Source organism: Schistocerca americana, chromosome 10, assembly GCF_021461395.2.
Source record: "Schistocerca americana isolate TAMUIC-IGC-003095 chromosome 10, iqSchAmer2.1, whole genome shotgun sequence".
Lineage (NCBI taxonomy): Eukaryota > Metazoa > Arthropoda > Insecta > Orthoptera > Acrididae > Schistocerca > Schistocerca americana.
The window spans coordinates 106,452,185-106,475,919 of record NC_060128.1 but is presented as its reverse complement, the minus strand read 5'-3'; the positions used below and the strand labels follow the sequence as shown (position 1 = coordinate 106,475,919).

Sequence of the window (23,735 nt, the reverse complement as noted above, 5' to 3'; positions counted from 1 at the left end):
AACCGATTTCTCATACACAAACAGCAGCTGACCGGCGTTGCCTGGTGAAACGTAGTTGTGATGCCTCGTGTAAGGAGGAGAAATGCGTACCATCACGTTTCCGACTTTGATAAAGGTCGGATTGAAGTCTATCGCGATTGCGGTTTATCGTATCGCGACATAACTGCTCGCGTTGGTCGAGATCCAATGACTGTTAGCAGAATATGGTATCGGTGGGTTTAGGAGGGTAATACTGAACGCCGTGCTGGTTCCCAACGGCCTCGTATCACTAGCAGTCGAGATGACAGGCATCTTATCCGCACGGCTGTAACGGATCGTGCAGCCACGTCTCGATCCCTGAGTCAACAGATGGGGACGTTTGCAAGGCAACAACCATCTGCACGAACAGTTCGATGACGTTTGCAGCAGCACGGACTATTAGCTCAGAGACCGTGGCTGCGGTTACCCTTGACGCTGCATCACAGACAGGAGCGTCTGCGACGGTGTACTCGACGACGAACCTGGCTGCACGAACGGCAAAACGTCATTTTTTCGGATGAATCCAGGTTCTGTATACAGCATCATGATGGTCGCATCCGTGTTTGGTGACATTGCGGTGAACGCACATTGGAAGCGTGTATTCGTCATCGCCATACTGGCATATCACCCGGCGTGATGGTATGGGGTGCCATGGGTTACACGTCTCGGTCACCTCTTGTTCGCATTCTCTCGTGGCTTTCGTGGCTCTACCCTTCATTCGATCCCTGCGAAACCCTACATTTCAGCAGGATAATGCACGACCACATGTTGCAGGTCCTGTACTGGCCTTTCTGGATACAGAAAAAGTTCGACTGCTGCCCTGGCCAGCACATTCTCCAGATCACTCACCAATTGAAAACGTCTGGTCAATGGTGGCCGAGCAACTGCCTCGTTACAATACGCCAGTCACTACTCTTGATGAACTGTGGTATCGTGTTGAAGCTGCATGGGCAGGTGTACCTGTACACGCCATCCGAGCACTGTTTGACTCTGTGCCCAGGAGTATCAACGCCGTTATTACGGCCAGAGGTGGTTGTTCTGGGTACTGATACCTTTAGATCTATGCACCCAAATTGCGTGAAAATGTAATCACATGTCAGTTGTAGTATAATATATTTGTCCAATGAATACCCGTTTATCATCTGCATTTCATCTTGGTGTAGCAATTTCAATGGCCACTAGTGTACATGGTGAATATGGCCAATGATTCTGACCGGTGAAGGTTTAAAAAGAATATAGGACAATTAGCAAGTGCACCAGTAGAATCGGCAAAGTGAAAGCTGGATACAAAAGCTGGCTGTGGACGATGAAACTGTCCAACTAAATCCTCATGGAAGTTAACTAGCCTTCCATCCTCCCTCGATTTGACTGCTCCATCGGCAGCTTATTTTCACTACTCTTATATGTGGAAGGCGGAGATTGTGAGTTCAGTTCGACCCTTGGACTCATTTCTGAATATGCAGACATCTCCCAATGCATCGCCACAACAGTATCAAGTTTTGGAATTTGGAAATTTGTGGTAAGTTCCTATGGGATGAAACTGCTGAGGTCATCGGTCCCTAGGCTTACACACTACTTAATCTAACTTGAACTGATTTACGCTAAGGACAACACAGACACCCATGCTCGAGGGAAGACTCGAACCTCCGATGGAGGGAGCTGCGCGAACCGTGTCAAGGCGCCCTGAACGCGCGGCTACACCGTGCGGCCAGCATCACGTGTGGTTCTTCTTCATGACCCGGCAGTAACTGTCCACTGACTTAACTCACTGAAACTTGGCTGGGTCTGCCAACACAGGAATTTTGCCAGCCAATTGTAGCTGACGTTGCAAGTTCCGACCAGTAATAATGTTCCGACTAGTAATAATTTAAATATAAATTTGACAAACTACTTCTGCTCTCACGGATTTTGTCATGGCTACTTAGTGATGTTTTGGCTCAGGGATGAAGGCAGGAAAACCCTACCGCTCCATGACAGGTTTCTAACCCCAGCCAATCAAAAGGCTTATGTGTAAACGCGGTTGGTTCAAATTGTTCTAAGGACTATGGGACTCAACATCTGAGGTCATCAGCCCCCCTAGACTTAGAACTACGCAAACCTCACTAACCTAAGGACATCACACACATCCATGACCGAGGCAGTATTCGAACCTGCGACCGTAGCAGCCACGTAGTTCCGGACTGAAGCGCCTATAACCGCTCGGTCACAGCGGCCGGCTAAACACCGTTGCAAAAGCGCGCCTTCTACAGAAATAATTATTGTGAGCCAATCAGAGTCTACGTTACTTGGATTTCTAGCGAACATTCTTTCATGACACGGTTGCAGATAAACAGCCGGTCTCCTGCCGTTCTGAGGGCTGCACTTGGCTTTTCGATTTTCTTATTCCTAAAAGAAATTTCTTCTACTGACTCATACAAAGCATTTTTGCGGAAGAGAGGCTGTCACCAAGGCACCTGCAATGTGGACAAAGAACGTAGGTAATTCTTTGTCGTTACATGATCACGATGGCTGCTTTCCGCACCAAACTATTTTATGACCTTTTGCTGCTTTTGAGTTAAATTCGGCATCCAGGACCACCTACGAAGAGCTGTTTTGGCAGCAGCAAATAACAGGTCTCCCTCACCACAGTAAAAGGAAAGTAGAAGAAGAGTTTGGCAGTAGTGAATATTGTCCGCAGTATGACGCAGCGTTGAAGAATCAACGACATTCACTACCAGAATGTTACTTTATAAAATATGTTGCGTAACAGTTTGTGAATGAACTATCACAAAACAAGGCAATGATGGTTGGCTAGAAGTGATGCAGCTGAGGACCTCAATATGCGGGATGAGTCTCACAGATAAGATCGATGTGGTATGTCGACCTCTACTGTGACACATTAGTAGATAACTGGAAAGGTTGCTGCAGTTCGCTAGAAGGAATCCTGGCAAGACTCTTATGAAAACTAAAAGTAAACTTCTTCAATAAAATTCTTCAGGGTATCAGACCGCATCGTCATAATTTTAAATTGCGCCAACGTTTCGGCCAGCGTTGCAGCTAGCCTTCATCAGGGCCTTACGTTAACTGCTAAATGAACACACTTGGATTCCTTAAATAGCTGCACGAGAAAACCGTGTCGTTACTTGATTGGCTGTACTAGGAGGAGGAGGAGGGGTGAAAGGTATGCTTTATTGGTGTTTCCTTTATTATCTGTTATTGGCTGAAATAGCTGTTTTCTATTGGTCTTTATATTAATCCACCCCATTGGAGTAGACGGACGAATAGCGAACAGGTGATGGCTGTGACGTCACACTGTTTCCATGCTGTCCAGAAGCCGGCTGCGGCGTGCCATTGCTTTGTGTGCTCGCGACCACTACTGTGGCTCTCCGCGTGTCCGCATGGGCCGCCACGGCTCTGCCGCCGCTCCGTAGCCCTGCTATTGCAGGCAGCCAAGACCTCGGAAGCTTGTACCCATCCTCTCTATTCATGTTGGCGGGTCTTTTGGCTATTTCTATCGCCTCTCTAATCTTTCTTTTGAAAGTGAGCGGCTGTTTCGCCAGGACGCGGGCTTCTTGAAAAAATATTGGTTTCCCGCACTCGTCCCGGTGTTCCGCCACTGCTGACTTAGTGTGTTGTTTCAGGCGGATATATCTTTCATGTTCCGAGAGCCTAGTGCTGATCGGACGTCCCGTCTCACCTATGTAAACTAATCCACACGCACAACCAATTTCATACACGCCAGCTGTGTGTAGTTTGTCAACTGCATCCTTGGTAGAACCGAGCATATCTGATATTTTGTTTCTGCTTCGGAAAATTGGTTTGATGTCGGCTTTTCGTAGAATTTTGCCAATACGTTCGGTGACCCCTTGTACATATGGTAACACAGCAATGCTCTGTGCCTCCGTCTCCTCTTCCCTATTAGTCTTCTCCCTTGTCGACATGGTGCTGTCTATCATCTGCTTCCCATAGCCATTAGTTCCGAAGATGGACCTGAGGTGTTCAAGTTCTGTCTTCAGATGTTCTTCGTCGCTTATCCTGTACGCTCTCTTCGTTAGCGTGTGCAGGGCGGACTTCTTCTGCGTGGGGTGATGGTGGGAGGAGGCGTGAAGGTACCTGTCCGTATTGGTTGGTTTCCTGTACACTTTGTGGCCAAGTTTACCATCAGGTTTTCGATAAACTTCCACGTCGAGAAAAGGCAGCACCCCATTCTTCTCTGTTTCCATTGTAAACTGGATTTTTCTATGCTGTTGGTTAAGGTGCTTGTGGAAGTTCTGTAACTCCTCTTTTCCGTGGGGCCAGATGACGAAAGTATCATCGACATAGCGAAGCCAACAATTTGGACGTAATGGTGCGGACTGGAGGGCTGTTTCCTCAAATGCCTCCATGAAAATTTCTGCTGCGATAGGCGATAGGGGTGAGCCCATAGCTACACCGTCAGTTTGTTCATAAAATTGACCTCTCCACCTGAAATAGGTGGTCGTCAGACAGTGGCGCACAAGCTCACATACATCAGGTGCCACGCGTTCTTCTAGGATGTTCACAGTATCTGACACTGGGACATTCGTGAATAGGGATTTGACGTCGAAGCTAACCATCAGATCTTGGTCCGTAACACGCATTTCCTTTAGGAGAGACACGAAGTGAGTGGAATCCTTAACGTAGGACTCGGTTTGATGCACTAGGTGTCGGAGCCTAGGTGCCAGTTCTTTCGCTAGGTAGTAGGTCGGCGAATTTATACTGTTTACTATGGGCCTTAAGGGGAAGTCGGTTTTGTGTACCTTCGGTACACCATATATCCTTGGTGCCTGTGTCACTTGCGGGATGAATCTTCTGGCCTTGTCGAAATTGATTCTAGAGTGCTTGAGCAGTGCCTGCGTCGTTTTGACGGCCAAGGTGATCAAAACGACGCAGGCACTGCTCAAGCACTCTAGAATCAATTTCGACAAGGCCAGAAGATTCATCCCGCAAGTGACACAGGCACCAAGGATATATGGTGTACCGAAGGTACACAAAACCGACTTCCCCTTAAGGCCCATAGTAAACAGTATAAATTCGCCGACCTACTACCTAGCGAAAGAACTGGCACCTAGGCTCCGACACCTAGTGCATCAAACCGAGTCCTACGTTAAGGATTCCACTCACTTCGTGTCTCTCCTAAAGGAAATGCGTGTTACGGACCAAGATCTGATGGTTAGCTTCGACGTCAAATCCCTATTCACGAATGTCCCAGTGTCAGATACTGTGAACATCCTAGAAGAACGCGTGGCACCTGATGTATGTGAGCTTGTGCGCCACTGTCTGACGACCACCTATTTCAGGTGGAGAGGTCAATTTTATGAACAAACTGACGGTGTAGCTATGGGCTCACCCCTATCGCCTATCGCAGCAGAAATTTTCATGGAGGCATTTGAGGAAACAGCCCTCCAGTCCGCACCATTACGTCCAAATTGTTGGCTTCGCTATGTCGATGATACTTTCGTCATCTGGCCCCACGGAAAAGAGGAGTTACAGAACTTCCACAAGCACCTTAACCAACAGCATAGAAAAATCCAGTTTACAATGGAAACAGAGAAGAATGGGGTGCTGCCTTTTCTCGACGTGGAAGTTTATCGAAAACCTGATGGTAAACTTGGCCACAAAGTGTACAGGAAACCAACCAATACGGACAGGTACCTTCACGCCTCCTCCCACCATCACCCCACGCAGAAGAAGTCCGCCCTGCACACGCTAACGAAGAGAGCGTACAGGATAAGCGACGAAGAACATCTGAAGACAGAACTTGAACACCTCAGGTCCATCTTCGGAACTAATGGCTATGGGAAGCAGATGATAGACAGCACCATGTCGACAAGGGAGAAGACTAATAGGGAAGAGGAGACGGAGGCACAGAGCATTGCTGTGTTACCATATGTACAAGGGGTCACCGAACGTATTGGCAAAATTCTACGAAAAGCCGACATCAAACCAATTTTCCGAAGCAGAAACAAAATATCAGATATGCTCGGTTCTACCAAGGATGCAGTTGACAAACTACACACAGCTGGCGTGTATGAAATTGGTTGTGCGTGTGGATTAGTTTACATAGGTGAGACGGGACGTCCGATCAGCACTAGGCTCTCGGAACATGAAAGATATATCCGCCTGAAACAACACACTAAGTCAGCAGTGGCGGAACACCGGGACGAGTGCGGGAAACCAATATTTTTTCAAGAAGCCCGCGTCCTGGCGAAACAGCCGCTCACTTTCAAAAGAAAGATTAGAGAGGCGATAGAAATAGCCAAAAGACCCGCCAACATGAATAGAGAGGATGGGTACAAGCTTCCGAGGTCTTGGCTGCCTGCAATAGCAGGGCTACGGAGCGGCGGCAGAGCCGTGGCGGCCCATGCGGACACGCGGAGAGCCACAGTAGTGGTCGCGAGCACACAAAGCAATGGCACGCCGCAGCCGGCTTCTGGACAGCATGGAAACAGTGTGACGTCACAGCCATCACCTGTTCGCTATTCGTCCGTCTACTCCAATGGGGTGGATTAATATAAAGACCAATAGAAAACAGCTATTTCAGCCAATAACAGATAATAAAGGAAACACCAATAAAGCATACCTTTCACCCCTCCTCCTCCTCCTAGTACAGCCAATCAAGTAACGACATGGTTTTCTCGTGCAGCTATTTAAGGAATCCAAGTGTGTTCATTTAGCAGTTAACGTAAGGCCCTGATGAAGGCTAGCTGCAACGCTGGCCGAAACGTTGGCGCAATTTAAAATTATGACGATGCGGTCTGATACCCTGAAGAATTTTATTGAAGAAGACTACGGCCGCGGAAGCCTACGCTTACATAAAAGTAAACTCCTCCCGAACAGGCCATGAATGCCTGACGGCACCGACCGGCTGCCGTGTCATCCTCAGCTCATGAGCGTCACTGGATGTGGATATGGAGGGGCATGTAGTCAGCACACCGCTCTCCCGGCCGTATGTCAGTTTGCAAGACCGGAGTCGCCACTTCTTAGTCAAGTAGCTCCTCAGTTTGCCTTACAAGGGCTGAATGCAGACCAGATGGTCACCCATCAAGTGCTAGCCCATCCAGATAGCACTCAACTTCGGTGATCCGACGGGAACCGCTGTTACCACTGCGGCAAGGCTGTTGGCCAAGGCCCTCATGAACATCAAAGAAGTAGGTGCATCTCTATTATTACACATTACTGGGTGCCACGAGTGTGGTGCACTTAACAGACAAGAACGTTAATATTCATTGGTTGTCTTCTTCTGCTGCACACATATCCATCACTGGTAGAGGATCACTCACCCACACTGGCCCATCGCTATGCAGAACGGCCTAGACCGGCAGAAACATCTGGTATGCTCCGCAAATGTTATTGGAGCAACTGACGAAAGTGCACAGGTATATGGAATAGATATACTGAAAAGGAATGTTCGTTGCTGAGGAAACTGTAGGGCACCTCTCAATGGAGTGAACCAAACATAAGATCTATTGATGAAGATGATGATAATTATGATGTGGTTTCTAGTGACAGCAAGAAATTTCTGATAGCTATAGCCACTGATGCAGGTTACTTGCAGTGCCACTAGGCTGGGAGGTCACTGGTTCGAGTCCTGTTCCCAAAAGCACATTTTACACCTGTATTTAGGTACCGATGGGGATGGAGTGTGTAACAGAATATTGAAGTACTGTGCTGCACATGTTAGCCCTATATTTAATCCTACTTGTAATTCTTCCTTCACGAATGGTCAGTTTCCCGAGTGATTAAAGTACTCAGTAGAAAAGCTGCTTTATAAAAAGGGAGAAAGGGAAAATGTAGATAATTTTAGACCCATTCCTGTGCCATCAGTGTTTGCAAAAGTTATTGAAAAGCTGTGTATGTAAGGATAATTGATCATTTTATATCACACGATTTGGTATCAAATGTACAGTTCGGCTTTGGAAGTCTTTTAACAACTGAAAATGCTATATTCTCTTTTCTCTGTGAGGTACTGGATGGGCTAAACAAAAAGTTTGGAAGGCTTGCCATATTTATTGATTTAATTAAGTCATTTGATTGTGTTGATCACAAAATATTGCTCTAGAAGTTGGACAATTATGGAATACGGGGAGTAGCTCACAATTGGTTCACCTTTTACTTTAGCAACAGGCAGCAAAAGGTCATTCTTCACAATGTTGATAACGGCTGTGATGTGGGGTCTGAGTGGGGGTACTGCCAAGGGGGGGGGGGGGGGGGGTGCCCCAAGGATCAGTGTTGGGGCCACTCCTGTTCCTTATTTATATAAATGATATGCCCTCTCATATTACACCCCACTCCGTCTTCAAGCCACAAGTGGCCCATCGTGACCATCCGACCGCCGTGTCATCCTCAAGGGAGGATGCGGATAGGAGAGGCGTGTGTTCGGCACTCCGCTCTCCCGGTCGTTATGATGGTATTTTTGACTGAAGCCGCTACTATTCGGTCGAGTACCTCCTCAATTGGTATCAAGAGGCTGAGTGCACCCCGAAAAATGGCAACAGAATATGGCGGCCCAGATGGTCACCCATACAAGTGCCCGACAGCACTTAACTTCGGCGATCTCACAGGAACCGCTGTATCCACTGCGGCAAGGCCGTTGCCCCCTCTAGTATTACAGGTAACTCTAATATTTCTGTTTGCTGATGACACTAGCTTGGTAGTAAAGGATGTTGTGTGCAACATTGGCTCGGTTTCAAATAGTGAAGTTCATGACATAAGTTCATAGTTTATAGAAAATAAACGTTTTGGGGACCATTTTTGCACAAATCTTTCTCATACCAAGATCTTCAGTTATTATTAGACGAACCGTTTCTCGATTCTACATTTACATCTACGTCCATACTCTGCAAGCCACTGACGGTGTATGGCGGAGGGTACCTTGAGTACCTCTATCGGTTCTCCCTTCTATTCCAGTCTCGTATTGTTCGTGGAAAGTAGGATTGTCGGTATGCTTCTGTGTGGGCTCTAATCTCTCTGATTTTATCCTCATGGTCTCTTCGCGAGATATACGTAGGAGGGACCAATATACTGCTTGACTCTTCGGTGAAGGTATGTTCTCGAAACTTTAATAAAAGACCGTACCGAGCTACTGAGCGTCTCTCCTGCAGAGTCTTCCTCTGGAGTTTATCTATCATCTCCGTAACGCTTTCGTGATTACTAAATGGTACTGTAACGAAGCGCGCTGCTCTCCGTTGGATCTTCTCTATCTCTTCTATCAACCCTATCTGGTACGGATCCCACACTGCTGTGCAGTATTCAAGCAGTGGGCGAAAAAGCGTACTGTAACCTACTTCCTTTGTTTTCAGACTGCATTTCCTTAGGATTCTTCCAATGAATCTCAGTCTGGCATCTGCTTTACCGACGATCAACTTTATATGATAATTCCATTTTAAATCACTCCTACGCGTACTCCCAGGTAATTTATGGAATTAACTGCTTCCAGTTGCTGACCTGCTATATTGTAGCTAAATGATAAGGGATCCTTCTTTCTATGTATTCTTAGCAGTAATTCGCTCGCTTTCAAATCGAAACTGAGGGGTTTCCTCATGGGTCACTCCTTTTATTCTATTGAAGAGTTCCTTGAAAAATTAAGCTGATTCTTATTGTATTGTTGATTGCGTTTACTTAAAATTATGGACCGACTTTTTTCGGCTTCATAAACATATATTTTTATCTGTTATTACTTTTATGTTGTAATTTCATGTACTGACACGTTCCATGACCTTGGAGATTTGCTCCTTAATTTGGTCCTACGGAACGTGACATGTAAATACATAAATAAAAAGAAACAGTTCCCTAGCATCAGAGGGGGTGACTTTGTCCTGGAGTACATCCTTACCCTAACTTCAGTATCTGATGGAGCGAGAGTTTGTGAAAATATTGATGGTGAACTGACAAGTTCAAATGTGATCACTCACATTTGCAGTCGGTGTGAATGGTTCACAAAACCCTAATCATCCGTTTCCACCAGCGCTAGTACTTGCTAAAGAGGGAACAGCTTCCTGCAGCTAAATTTAAGAATGTCTACAATTCTATGATGAAACAATCTACCAGAATGTTTTGTATGCAACAGTGTGTAGCTACATGGCTAAGTGAACAAAAGATAGCCTCCCAATGTAAAAGTTCAATGGTTAACTGGCAGCCGTTTCAAAGAATTTTTTTCTATCACTGGTCGCTTATTCCTTTACTGGCAATAAATTGTACATTTAATTAATGCCAAGTACCAGCATGGTTCAGGATTGCTGTTAGACCTTAGGTGTCCCTAAAACTTAGATGATAAGTCGATTCTAAAAAAGGAAGAAGCTAAGGCATCATAGTCTCCAATAAAACTAAACTAAAGGCCCAACGGTACCGACCGGCCGCCGTGTCATCCTCAGACCACAGGCGTCACTGGATGCGGATACGGAGGGGCATGTGGTCAGCACACCGCTCTCCCGGCCGTATGTCAGTTTCCGAGACCGGAGCCGCTACTTCTCAATCAAGTAGCTCCTCAGTTTGCCTCACAAGGGCTGAGTGCACCCCGCTTGTCAACAACGCTCGATAGACCGGATGGTCACCCATCCAAGTGCTAGCCCGGCCCGACAGCGCTTAACTTCGGTGATCTGACGGGAACCGGTGTTACCGCTGCGGCAAGGCCGTTGATCACAGCCTTCCATAGCTACCATTGTCAGACCAATCTTAGAACCGTACTGAGGATGTGTTGCCATCTTAGTATTTTTTTTGTCAGATATTAAGGAATTATGAATTGAGTGTGGTTGAAATTGAGAACTGAAAGTTTAATAGCTCACCCAGCTGCTATTTGCGCTGCCAACAGTGCTTACTCCGGCTCCTGGTAGAATCCTACACTGCTTGAGAGTTGCTAAGGAACAGAGATGTTATTGAACAGAAATAATAACAGGCAATGTTGGGCGCCACGAAATATAGTGCATACACAATGGAGGTGGAGTCACTAACTATTGGCACCTAGAATAACATCAACAGTATAATAGGAACTGATAAGTTTGTATGTTGCATGGGACAACTGGGGTTATAATATGAGGTTGGTTTTTTGTTGCTAGGTGTGGTCGCGTCAGAGATATGAAGGTCAACTTTTTTTTTTAATGAGATGCTATAGTTTGGTACTTATTGTCTGATAGTAGCTATGGACACGAATCCAATGATGTGAAAAGTAAGGTCTTTGAAGGTCAACGAAGGTCAAAAAGGTGGCATGAACGTCCATTTACAGAAGGCGTTCGAAGTGATGACCATTTGTATCAATGCAGTGCTGCAATCTCCTTATCATTAACTGAGAGGTATTCCTTATCACTTCGGCACTTATCGAATCACATGCTCTGACAATTCTTTCTCGCGTATCTTCAGGTGTAGTTGGAACGTCTTTATAAACAATGTCTTTTACAAATCACCATAATAAAAAATCCGGAGGCGTCTAGTCTGGCGAACGAGACGGCCACGAGACATTTCCTGTGCGTCCAATCCAACGATTTGGGAATTGTCTGCAACTCATTTCTAGTCATCAGCGAAAAATGTGCCGGACATCCATCGTGTTGATATCACATTCTGTTTTTTGTAGCTACGGTTGCAGGTTCGAATCCTGCCTCGGGCATGGATGTGTGTGATGTCCTTAGGTTAGTTAGGTTTAAGTAGTTCTAAGTTCTAGGGGACTGATAACCACAGCAGTTAAGTCCCATAGTGCTCAGAGCCATTTGAACCATTTTTTTTTTGTTTTTTGTTCCTAAAGGTATTTCTTCCAATAACAGACCTAATGTTTCTTGCAGGAATGTGGTGTACTTCCTACCATTAAGATTTACTTCGATGAAATAGGAGCCTATAATTCTGTCCTCCAGAACCCCACGCCATACGTTCACCGACCACGTTGTTTGGTGTGTATCTTGCCGCAGCCAACATGAATTTTCAGTTGCCAAATAATGCATTGTATGCAAACTAACATTTCCATGGTTCGTGAATGTAGCCTCGTCAGTAAATAAAATCAAATTAATAAATGTTCATCCCTCTGAATCTGAAGTTGAGCCCATTGGCAGAATTCAGTGCGACGCATACAATCTGTACCATTGAATTATTGGTGGAGACTGGCATGGTAAAGATGATATTTATGGTGATTTAGAACAACACTACTCTGGCTTATACCCGATTCCGTTGCGATCTGACTCGATCTAATGCAAGGATTGTAACACCATAGCTCTAATACTCTACTGATTTATTTTGGTTTGGTTTAATGTTACATCGTTGAGCTTCTGTAAATATTGTTTGATTGAACGATAAGACAAAATTGTATACTCCTTTCTTTGTAAAAACTTTGGATGTTATGATTTGATCCTATGCAATCTGTCATTTAAATTCTTTGTCCCATTTGGAGGGAACAAAACTTACTATATGTAATTGTAATTTCTGTGTGAATAATTTTTTGTAGAAACGTCAATATGTGCAAATGTTCTGTTTCTCGAGGGCCGTTCAGAAAGTAACCTCCAGTTGATTTAAAAAAATACACCAAGTTAAATAAAAATATTTTAATATATACATCTTACAACTACATCTTTGCACTATTTTTCTACATATGCTCCATAGCGATTGAGGCACTTATCGTATCTCTTCACAAGCTTTGAAATTCCTTCTGCATAAAAATCACCTGCTTGTGCCTGGAGCCAGCCTGTGACCGCATCTTTGAGCTCCTCGTCGTCATCAAACCGCTGTGACCCGAGCCATTTCTTCAAATGCATGAAGAGGTGATAATCACTTGGCGCCAGGTCTGGGCTGTAAGGTGGATGGTTGATAACGTCCCACTTGAAGGACTTAAGAAGGGCCGTTGTTCTGCGAGCAGAGTGAGGACGGGCGTTATCGTGCAAAAAAACGATACCGGAAGTCAGCATACCACGGCGTTTGTTCTGTAGAGCCCGTCGTAACTTTTTTATTGTTTCACAGTACACGTCTTGATTAATGATCGTACCACGTTCCATGAATTCAACCAACAACACCCCTTTGGCATCCCAAAACACCGTTGCCATCAGTTTTCTGGCAGAAAAATCTTGCGAGGCTTTTCTTGGTTTGGTAGGCGAATTTGAATGTGCCCACATCTTTGATTGTTCTTTTGTCTCAGGGTTCACGTACTATATCCAGGTTTCGTCACCGGTCACGATTCTGTTTAACAATGGTTCTCCTTCGTCCTCATAACGTGACAGAAAGTCTAATGCAGAGGCCATTCTTTGAGTTTTGTGGTGGTCGGTAAGAATTTTGGGCACCCATCGTGCACAGAACTTACGGTAACCCAATCTTGCTGTCACTATCTCGTACAAGAGAGTCTTAGAAATCTGTGGAAAACCAGTAGACAACTCCGACATTGAGAAACGTAGATTTTCACGAACTTTTGCATCAACTGTCTGAACGAGTTCGTCAGTCACCAATGATGGTCTACCACTCCTCTCTTCATCACGAACGTTTTCTCGTCCACTTTTAAATAACCGTACCCATTCACGGACAACTCCTTCACTCATAACTCTTGGTCCGTACACGGCACAAAGCTCACGATGAATAGCTGCTGCAGAATATCCTTTGGCTGTAAAAAACCTTATGACAGCACGCGCTTCACATTTGGCGGGGTTTTCTATTGCAGCACACATTTCAAACTGCCACAAAAACTAAACTAGCGCAGGTACGACGTTCACTCGACCACGGCTTGATGCCGACTGACCTGTTGAGTGCGTGAACGCACAGATGGCGTCGCTACTCCCCCCACAACCCGCACTGTGACCAATCGGAAGTTACTTTCTGAACCGCCCTCGTATTTAATGTGTTTGTTTGCTGTTATGTAAACTGCTGGCCTTCACTTAGGGTTCTTAGTTATCTGTATGTAAAAGGTGTAGTGGTTCCCCTCGGGAATGGAACTGTGTAGTGCGCGCAAATTGTGGTTGGCCTAGGTAGAAAAGGTGGAACTGAGAGTCAGTCGGGGACGAGCTACCAAACTGTGCACTGCTATGTAAATGTTGCTTATTGTGCTGGTTCCGAGAGAGGCTTTTTCTGCTACTTTCCAATGCCTCGGATGGATGAGTAAATAGCTGGAAGGTTTCTGGAATTGGTATTCATCCTCATCACCAAGAAGGGCCAAAGTCCAGCAATTCTGTCTGCAAATCCGCCTACCAACATGCAGTTGCCACCACATTGCGCAGTCATTGTAAAGGAGTACTATAATAACGTACAGTGAAGGATCAGCTTATTGAGAGATTTAGTGTGCACAAATATAAGGTAACTTATAACTGAATTTATGTACCTACCTTGATTTTTTTTCTATCACAACACCTCTCAGGTTCCTCTCTAGTTGAGTTATGATTACCGAGTGTTCTATTTTGTGGAGAAAATGAAAGCCTCAAAGTTAGACAGTTTATTACATAATGTTATTTGATCTCTGATGAGAAGGGCATATTCAGATGTACTGTGGATTTAGTGAAATTGTGGGAGGCAGTAAATGTAGTTTTGTGAAGTTTCAAAGTCACCTATTTAATCATTTACTTGAAAGTAAAATTTGCTGTTCCTTTTATAAATTAAAGTTCTTAAAACTGAGGCTTATAAAGTTTTGCTTAGTTAATGATCATAGTGCTACCTGTAGTAACTTTTAAAAGGTGAGTCAGTTTCTTGCAATTTTGTCAACATTGTGTTTCACTGTAGTAAAAGTGGAAAACTGCAATAGTAGAAAATTATATGTTCATGATTGCTAACTGTTTTGTCTCTCTTGTGTATTGGAAGTGCATATTAACAGTACAACAGGATCCACAGTTTGTCTATTATGCTAATGCCAGGTAACAAGTAATGGGAAGACCACTACTTATGAAAACCATAATTCCTTTATTCAAAAGATAGTGAAAAGCAATCTGTTAGGGGATTCCAATTAACTTCCATTTCAAACAGTAAAGTATTTAACTGAGAGAGACTTAACCCATGTCCAATTTATGATCCTGCAGTGAATGTTAATAGTAATGTTATAAAGACCATTCAGTTTGAACAAGTCCTGAAAGAAATAGAGTGTTTCGGTATCTGTTACATTTTTGCAAATAGTTTGTGCTGCTCTAGCTGCTAGCTTCAATCTCACCGTAAACATATGTATATGTCAGAGTTCATTGCACTCGCCTGTGGCCAAGTATAGGATGTGTTTATCTGTTAAAGTTACTCATACCTACTTTCTTAGACGAGAACCTTAATCTTTCTCTTGCCTAATTAGGCTGGCGACCGTTTTCCTTTTTCTTTAAACAGTGTAGATAGGCAAAAATATTGTTTGTTACTGTTCGAATATTTACGTAATTCTGACTTTTCGTTTTCTGATAAGCCACCTCCATTAGGTACAACACGGTCAACATAACAAAATTCCTCTCAGAGGGTAACACTGCTCTGTTGCGTTGTACCATAATTGCTATAACAAAATAGTTTTATTTCACAACCTGTTTCCAGCTTTAAGGTTATGGTACAGTAGTAGCAGACAGGAGTGTTATAGGATCTCGAACCACAGTGGCAAGAGTACCAATTTCCTTTGCCGGATGTTTCAAAAAATGGTTAAAATGCCTCTGAGCACTATGGGACTTAACTTCTGAGGTCATCAGTCCCCTAGAATTTAGAACTAATTAAACGTAACTAACCTAAGGACATCACACACATCCATGCCCGAGGCAGGATCGAACTTGAGATGGTAGCGGTCGTTCGGTTCCAGACTATGGCGCCTAGAACCGCTCCGCCACTCCGGCCGGCACCGGATATTTTTCCGATGCGTTAAAGATCCAGTTGTTCTCAATTTATCATACACATATTTAAATGTACGACGTGTAGGGTGAGTACATTGAGGATATCTTTCAGCGTATAAGTCTCCAGCTCTCACTGAATTTCGTTGACATTCTCCGTAAATTAGAAGCATATCGACTTGTTCTTCGAAGCAATACATCATTCACATTCTCTTGATTCGACGATACTGATCTTACCGTTCCTAATAGTGTAGTATTGTGAAACCGTCGAATTGTGTTTATACATCTCAATGGCACATTAGATGGATACGCAGTATTCGGGGAATATTTACTGTTTGCACGATATACGAGTGAGAATTGTCAGAGTATGAGCTTCGATAAGTGCCGAATGGCGAATTCCCGGTGAACGTCATCTGCCAGCGTGTGTAGTCCCAACAATAAAATTCGGAGGCTGTGATGTTATGGTGAGGTCGTGTTTTTAGTTGAGGGGGCTTGCACCCCTTGTTGTTTTTCGTCGTACTATCACAGCACAGGTCTACATTAAGTACCTTCTTGCTTCCCACTGTTGAAGAGCATTTCGGGAATGGCGATTGCATCTTTCAACAGATCGAGGACCTGTTCATAATGCACGGCCTGTGTGGTAGTAGTTACACGACAATAACATCCCTGTAATGAACTGGGCTGCACACTGACCTGAATCATAAAGAACACCTCTGGGATGTTTTGGAACGTCGACTTCGTGCCAGGCCTCGCCGACCGACATCGGTACCTCTCCTCAGTGCAGCACTCCGTGAAGAATGGGCTGCCATACCAGCACCTGACTGAACATATGCCTGCGAGAGTGGAAGCTGTCATCAAAGCTAACGGTGGGCCAACACCATCTTGAATTCCAGTCTTACCGATGGAGGGCGCCACGAAATTGTTTTTCAGCCAGGGGCGGGATATTTTTGATGATATAGTGTATGTTTTGAGAGGTAGAAGGTTCTTCTAGAGCACGAAGTTCAAAAATGGTTCAAATGGCTCTGAGCACTATGGGACCCAACTTCTGAGATCATCAGTCCCCTAGAACTTAGAACTACTTAAACCTAACTAACCTAAGGACATCACACACATATATGCCCGAGGCAGGATTCGAACCTGCGACCGTAGCTGTCGCGCGGTTCCAAACTAAAGCGCCTAGAACCACTCGGTCACTCCAGCCGACCTAAAATGGCTCAAATGGCTCTGAGCACTATGGGACTTAACTTCTGAGGTCATCGGTTGCCTAGAACGTAGAACTAATTAAACCTAACTAACCTATGGACTGACATTGTAATTCTGTCAGAGACAGCAAAGGACTTGGAAGAGCAGTTGAACGGAATGGACAGTGTCTTGAAAGGAGGGTATAAGATGAACATCAACAAAAGCAAAACAAGGATAATGGAATGTAGTCGAATTAAGTCGGGTGATGCTCAGGGAATTAGATTAGGAAATGAGACACTTAAAGTAGTAAAGGAGTTTTGCTATTTGGGGAGCAAAATAACTGATGATGGTCGAAGTAGAGAGGATATAAAATGTAGACTGCCAATGGCAAGAAAAGCATTTCTGAAGAAGAAAAATTTGTTAACATCGAGTATAGATTTAAATGTCAGGAAGTCGTTTCTGAAAGTATTTGTTTGGAGTGTAGCCATGTATGGAAGTGAAACATGGACGATAAGTAGTTTAGATAAGAAGAGAATAGAAACTTTCGAAATGTGGTGCTACAGAAGAATGCTGAAGATTAGATAGGTAGATCACATAACTAATGAGGAGGTATTGAATAGAATTGGGGAGAAGAAGAGCTTGTGGCACAACTTGACTAGAAGAAGGGATCGGTTGGTAGGACATGTTCTGAGACATCGAGGGATCACCAATTTAGTATTGGAGGGCAGCGTGGAGGGTAAAAATTGTAGAGGGAGACCAAGAGATGAATACACTAAGCAGATTCAGAAGGATGTAGGTTGCAGTAGGTACTGGGAGATGAAGAAGCTTGCACAGGATAGAGTAGCATGGAGCGCTGCATCAAACCAGTCTCAGGACTGAAGACCACAACAACAACAACAACAACAACAACCTAAGGACATCACACACATCCATGCCCGAGGCAGGATTCGAACCTGCGACCGTAGCGGTTGCTCGGTTCCAGACTGTAGCGCCTAGAACCGCACGGCCACTCCGGCCGTTAGACGAAACATAAGAACATGAATTTCCCCCGCCGGCCAGAGTGGCCGAGCGTTTCTAGGCGCTTCAGTCTGGAACCTCGCGACCACTACGGTCGCAGGTTCGAATCCTGCCTCGGGCATGGATGTGTGTGATGTCCTTATGTTAGTTAGGTTTAAGTAGTTCTAAGTTCTAGGGGACTGATGACCTCAGATGTTAAGTCACGTAGTGCTCAGAGCCATTCGAACCATTTGAATTTCCCCTTTCAATGGCTCGTAATGAAGTAAGGAAATCTTGAAGACGTTCTTGAGATGCGGTCCAGTTGCAGCAGACTGTAGATTATGTTAAATAGCGGCGAGATGGGATGGCTTCGGGCGTCAACAGCATTCGGAGTTCCGCAGGCTACGCCTAGAACACGAACTACGAATACGAACAAAATCTTCTCCTGAGTTCAGAAAGGACTAGGTAGATTCCAGACAGGTTTGTAGCGTGAACTGGTACGCCATCTGGAACTATTTGTAGTCGCGCTTGTTTGCTGTGACCATGAACGAGGTGAGACAACTTGCATTCGAAACAGCCGAGAAAAGCAAAGAGAAAACTTACTTTTGGAAAAGAAATATTGTATGAAAAAGGCCTTTTTGGCGACAACAGTGATGCGTCCGAAGACTTTCACTGTTTGTACTGCTTGGAACTTAAAAAGCATTCAAAACGCGGACAACTCTCGTTACGGTTTCAGAATGGTAATTTGTAGGTACAAATTACATGTGCTGGAATAAGCCACAGAAAAAAATTCATTTGTGATGTCTTTAACTAGATAGGATTGTTGAGGATCATTTTTTCAAATACGGAACTAATTTTCTCTCTTCATGGGTTCACATTCGTAATTCTATTTTCCGTCTCCGCTTTTTGTACGGTTGAAGTGAGAAACATTAATTGATACTGTTGCAGAATTGTTTCAGGCGTAGTCTTTTATTTGTTAACTGCGAGTCTATTAAACTTATCAAATATCTAACGTTTATCTGAATTTTTCCTTTTTTTTTTGCTTCTATGTCATTTTAGACTCACATCTTATGCACTTTTTACAAGAATGTCCACAACTTATAGTTTACATTAATTTACAGACATATCTTCAAAGATAGCGAAACCTACAAGTGAATGACGCTCGGTCCCGATACAAATTTCATTTAACATCATGGTTTATGAAGCAGTAATGACCTAAAAACAAAATGGTATATCATTTTGGCTAGACTTCGCCTGCGTGGCTATTATCTTAACTTATTAACGATATGAAGTGAGACTGCGTTGTAATGGTGCTCTCAGGGGTCAATATTCCCAGACACAAAAGGGTATTTCGATCAGGGCAGTTTCTGTGCGGATTTCTGTATGCGCACAGATTGACTTAGCTCAGAGGTGAATGATGATTCTCAAGATGTGGTGGATGAAGTACACTACTGGCCGTTAAAATTGCTACACCACGAAGATGACGTGCTACAGACGCAACATTTAACAGACAGGAAGAAGATGCTGTGATATGCAATTGATTAGCTTTTCAGAGCATTCACACAAGGTTAGGCACCGGTGGCAACACCTACAACGTGCTGACATGAGGAAAGTTTCCAACCGATTTCTCATAAACAGCAGTTGACCGCCGTTGCCTGGTGAAACGTTGTTGTGATGCCTCGTGTAAGGTGGAGAAATGCGTACCATCGCGTTTCCGACTTTGATAAAGGTCGGATTGTAGCCTATCGCGATTGCGGTTTATCGCATCGCGACATTGCTGCTCGCGTTGGTAGAGATCCAATGACTGTTAGCAGAATACGGAATCGGTGGGTTCAGGAGGGTAATACGGAACGCCGTGCTGAATCCCAACGGCCTCGTATCGCTAGCAGTCGAGACGACAGGCATCTTATCCGCACAGCTGTAACGGATCGTGCAGCCACGTCCCGATCCCTCAGTCAAGAGATGGGGACGTTTGCAAGACAACAACCATCTGCACGAACAGTTCGACGACGTTTGCAGCAGCACGGACTATCAGCTCGGAGACCGTGGCTGCGGTTACCCTTGACGCTGTATCACAGACAGGAGCGACTTCGATGTTGTGCTCAACGACGAACCTGGTTGCTCGAATGGCAAAACGTCATTTTTTCGGATGAATCCAGGTTCTGTTTACAGCATCATGATGGTCGCATCCGTGTTTGACTACATCGCGGTTAACGCATATTGGAAACGTGTACCGTCATCGCCATAATGGTGGCGTGATGGTATGGGGTTCCATTGGTTACACGTCTCGGTCACCTCTTGTTCGCATTGACGGCACTTTGAACAGTGGACGTTACATTTCAGATGTGTTACGACCCGTGGCTCTACCCTTCATTCGATCCCTGCGAAACCCTACATTTCAGCAGGATAATGCACGACCGCATGTTGCAGGTCCTGTACGGGCCTCTCTGGATACAGAAAATGTTCGACTGCTGCCCTGGCCAGCACATTTTCCACATCTGTCACCAACTGAAATCGTCTGGTGAATGGTGGTCGATCAACTGGCTCGTCACAATACGCCAGTCACTGCTCTTGATGGACTGTGGTATCGTGTTGAAGCTGCATGAGCAGCTGTACCTGTACACTCCATGCAAGCTGTGTTTGACTCAATACCCAGGCGTATTAAGGCCGTTATTAATGCCAGAGGTGGTTGTTCTGGGTACTGATTTCTCAGGATCTATGCACCCAAACTGTGTGAAAATGAAATCACATGTCGGTTCTAGTATAATATATTTGTCCAATGAATACCTGCATATCTTCTTGGTGTAGCAATTTTAATGGCCAGTAGTGTATACGCATAGTTGCGGATGTATATGATGATGTTTGGTTTGAGGAGTGCTCAACTGTGCGGTCATCAGAGCCCATACAAAGTCCCAATTTTTTTCGCAGACCAATCCAGTCAGTGTCACGAATGATAATGATGAAATGATGAAGGCAACACAAACACCCAGTCCCCGGGTAGAGGAAATATCCAGCCCGGCAGGGAATTGAACCCGAGACCGCAAGATCCAGAGGAAGCAATGCTAGCCACTGGACCACTAGCTGCGGCCGCGGATGTAGCTGTGTGTACGTCTGTGTTACAGGGCTACTTTGGGGAGGTGTTCCTAGGGCTGCTGAGAAGTTCTGGGGAGAAGGTGGCGGTCAAGATGTCCAAGGTGGACCTGCCCCACGAGCGCCGGCGTGACATCATAGACGAGGGCCAACTGCTCCAACGCTACAGACACCGCCACGTAGTCGGCTTCGTCGGCATGTGCCTCTACCACAGCACCATCATGGTCGTCATGGAGTTTGTCCCAGGTGGGTCCTCACCGCACTTCTCTCAAAGGCTCCGTACCGTGTCACGAACCAAATCAACCTCTCTTACCATACATTTTTTTTCTCAGAACAAATTTATTGTTAAGAGTCAGAATTTGGAGACAATATTTTTCTATGTAGTCTCCACCACGTTCTATGGCCGTACACCAACATTATGGAAGAGCATGTGTTCCCTGCTAGTAAAAGCCCTTGTCCTGTAGGCGTAGCCATGTTTTCACTGCATGGCTGGCACTCAGCTCATCTTCAAAGTGTGATCTCCGTAGAGAATCTTTAAGGAGGGTAGGACGTCAAACGGGCCGACTTGGAGCAGGAGAGGCACCACAGGACATTTTAATTTACTCTGTCTATACTTTTACAAGTAAATTCATAAAACTTTGTCACCATGACCAGGAAGGATTCAGGATTCATACTCGTAGCAGCGGAAGTTCGAAAACATAACAAAATAATTTTTTTTACATGTGAAATTTGATCATTTTTTCACTTACTATTGGTTGCATTTGATGCTATAGGTACACTTTTCTTCGTAAGTAAGAGAGACTGTTCGATGAATTTTGCACAGCATACAAACCATACTTACAGGTGACAAACTCTAGAATTTATTTAATTTATGGAAAAATGAATAAGCTGTAGCGTTTTAAGCTTTATGTTTAGAAGAAATCATATTTTGTAGTTAATTATCTCAATTTTTACCACAGTTTTTAATAGATTTGGAAAATTCTAGAGTTTCATACACCTGTAAGTATGGTTTGTATGCTGTGCAAAATTCATCAAAGAATCTCTCTTACTTGTGAAGAAAAAAGTACCTATAGCAACAAATGCAGCCAATAGTAAGCGAAAAAATGATGAAATTTCACATGTGAAAAATTTTATTTTGTTATGTTTTTGAATTTCCACTGTTATGAGTGTGAATACCGAATCCTTCCTGGTCATGCTGACAATGTTTTATGAATTTATTTCTAAAAGTATATCCAGTAGAAAATAAAATGTCCTGTGGTGCCTCTCCTGCTCCAAGTCGGCCCGTTTGACGTCCTACCCTCCTTAAGCTGTGCAAAGAGACGCAAGTGCGAGGGTGCCAGGTCTAGAGTGTAGGGTGGACGAGGCAATGACTTCCAACTCAATTTGGCGATGTGTCCCCGGGTTCTCAGATTTGCGTGTGGGCATGCATTATCGTGTTGGATCACGATTTCTGCTGGATTCTTGTCCGATCGAACTCTTAGAAGTTAAGTCCCATGTTGATCAGAGCAGTTTTTGAACCCATCGCCCAGCTGTACTCCTATCAACAGCAGCATCGCCATACACTGCACACGAACGTTTTTGGATGTTCTTTCTCTGCACAAAAGAATTCAATAACAGGACGCGGCTTGTAACGTAAATCATATGTAGACGGCATTTTAACGTTGTACTACGGCTCTGCCATCTGTCAGAACGGTTAGAAATTTCACCGGCGCACAGAACAAACATTAAATGTGAAGCACCAACAACGACATTTGTCTACGTATATTAATGGTCTTTTTTTTGTAAAAAAAGTGGGGCATTACTTATTGAACGACCCTCGTGCGTTAACTGAGATGATTCGTGTCCGTGTTACTACCGTTAGTGCAACTTACCTGTGAGAACTGATCTATTTAAAACTACAACAACTGGAAATAAGCAACGATAACACAGGAAAAGCTACGTTTATAGCATTTGTAGACTTAGAGAAAGCTTTTGACTATGTTGAATGGAATACTCTCTTTGAAATTCTAAAGGTGGAAGAGGTAAAATACAGAGAGCGAAAGGCTAATTGCAGTTAGTAGAAAAACGAGATGGCAGTTATAAGATTCGAGAGGCATGAAAGGGAAGCAGTGATTGAGAAGGGAGTGAGACGAGATTCTACCTCATTCCCGATGTTTAGCAATCTGTATATTGAGCAAGCACTAAAGGTAACAAAGGAAAAATTTGGAGTAGCAATCAAATACCAAGGGGAAGAAAGAAAGCCTCTGAGGTTTGCCAATGACATTCTAATTCTGTCAGAGACAGCAAAGGACTTGAAGAGCAGTTGAACGGAATGGACAGTGTCTTGAAAGGAGGATGTAAGATGAACATCAACAAAAGCAAAACGATGACAATGGGATGTAGTTGAATTAAAACAGGTGATGGTGAGGGAATTCGATTAGGAGATGAGACACTTAAAGTAGTAAATGAGTTTTGCTGTTTAGGAAGCAAAATAAATGATGATGGTCGCAGTGGAGGATATAAAATGTAAAGTGGCAATGGCAAGGAAAGCGTTTCTCAGAGAAATTCGTTAGCATCGAATATAGATTTAAGTGTCAGAAAGCCGTTTCTGAAAGTATTTGTATGGAGTGCAGCCGTGTATGGAAGTGAAATATGGACGATAAATAGTTCAGACAGGAAGAGAATAGAAACTTTAGAAATGTGGTGCTAAAGAACAATGCTGAAGATTAGAAGGGTTGATCA

General features: G+C 44.3%; 1 protein-coding gene and 1 pseudogene across 1 annotated transcript in view; one reads left to right on the top strand and one right to left on the bottom strand.

Moving 5' to 3' along the window:
* The window catches only part of LOC124552281 (tyrosine-protein kinase Fer-like), a 124,993-nt gene that overhangs the window by 61,167 nt on the left and 40,091 nt on the right, over nt 1-23,735 (top strand). The window contains exon 4 of the mRNA XM_047126559.1: nt 21,047-21,260. Within this exon, the coding sequence (XP_046982515.1) occupies nt 21,047-21,260 (214 nt within the window). The remainder of the gene's footprint in view (nt 1-21,046; nt 21,261-23,735) is intronic.
* Nucleotides 10,537-10,654, bottom strand: LOC124552758 (annotated as a pseudogene).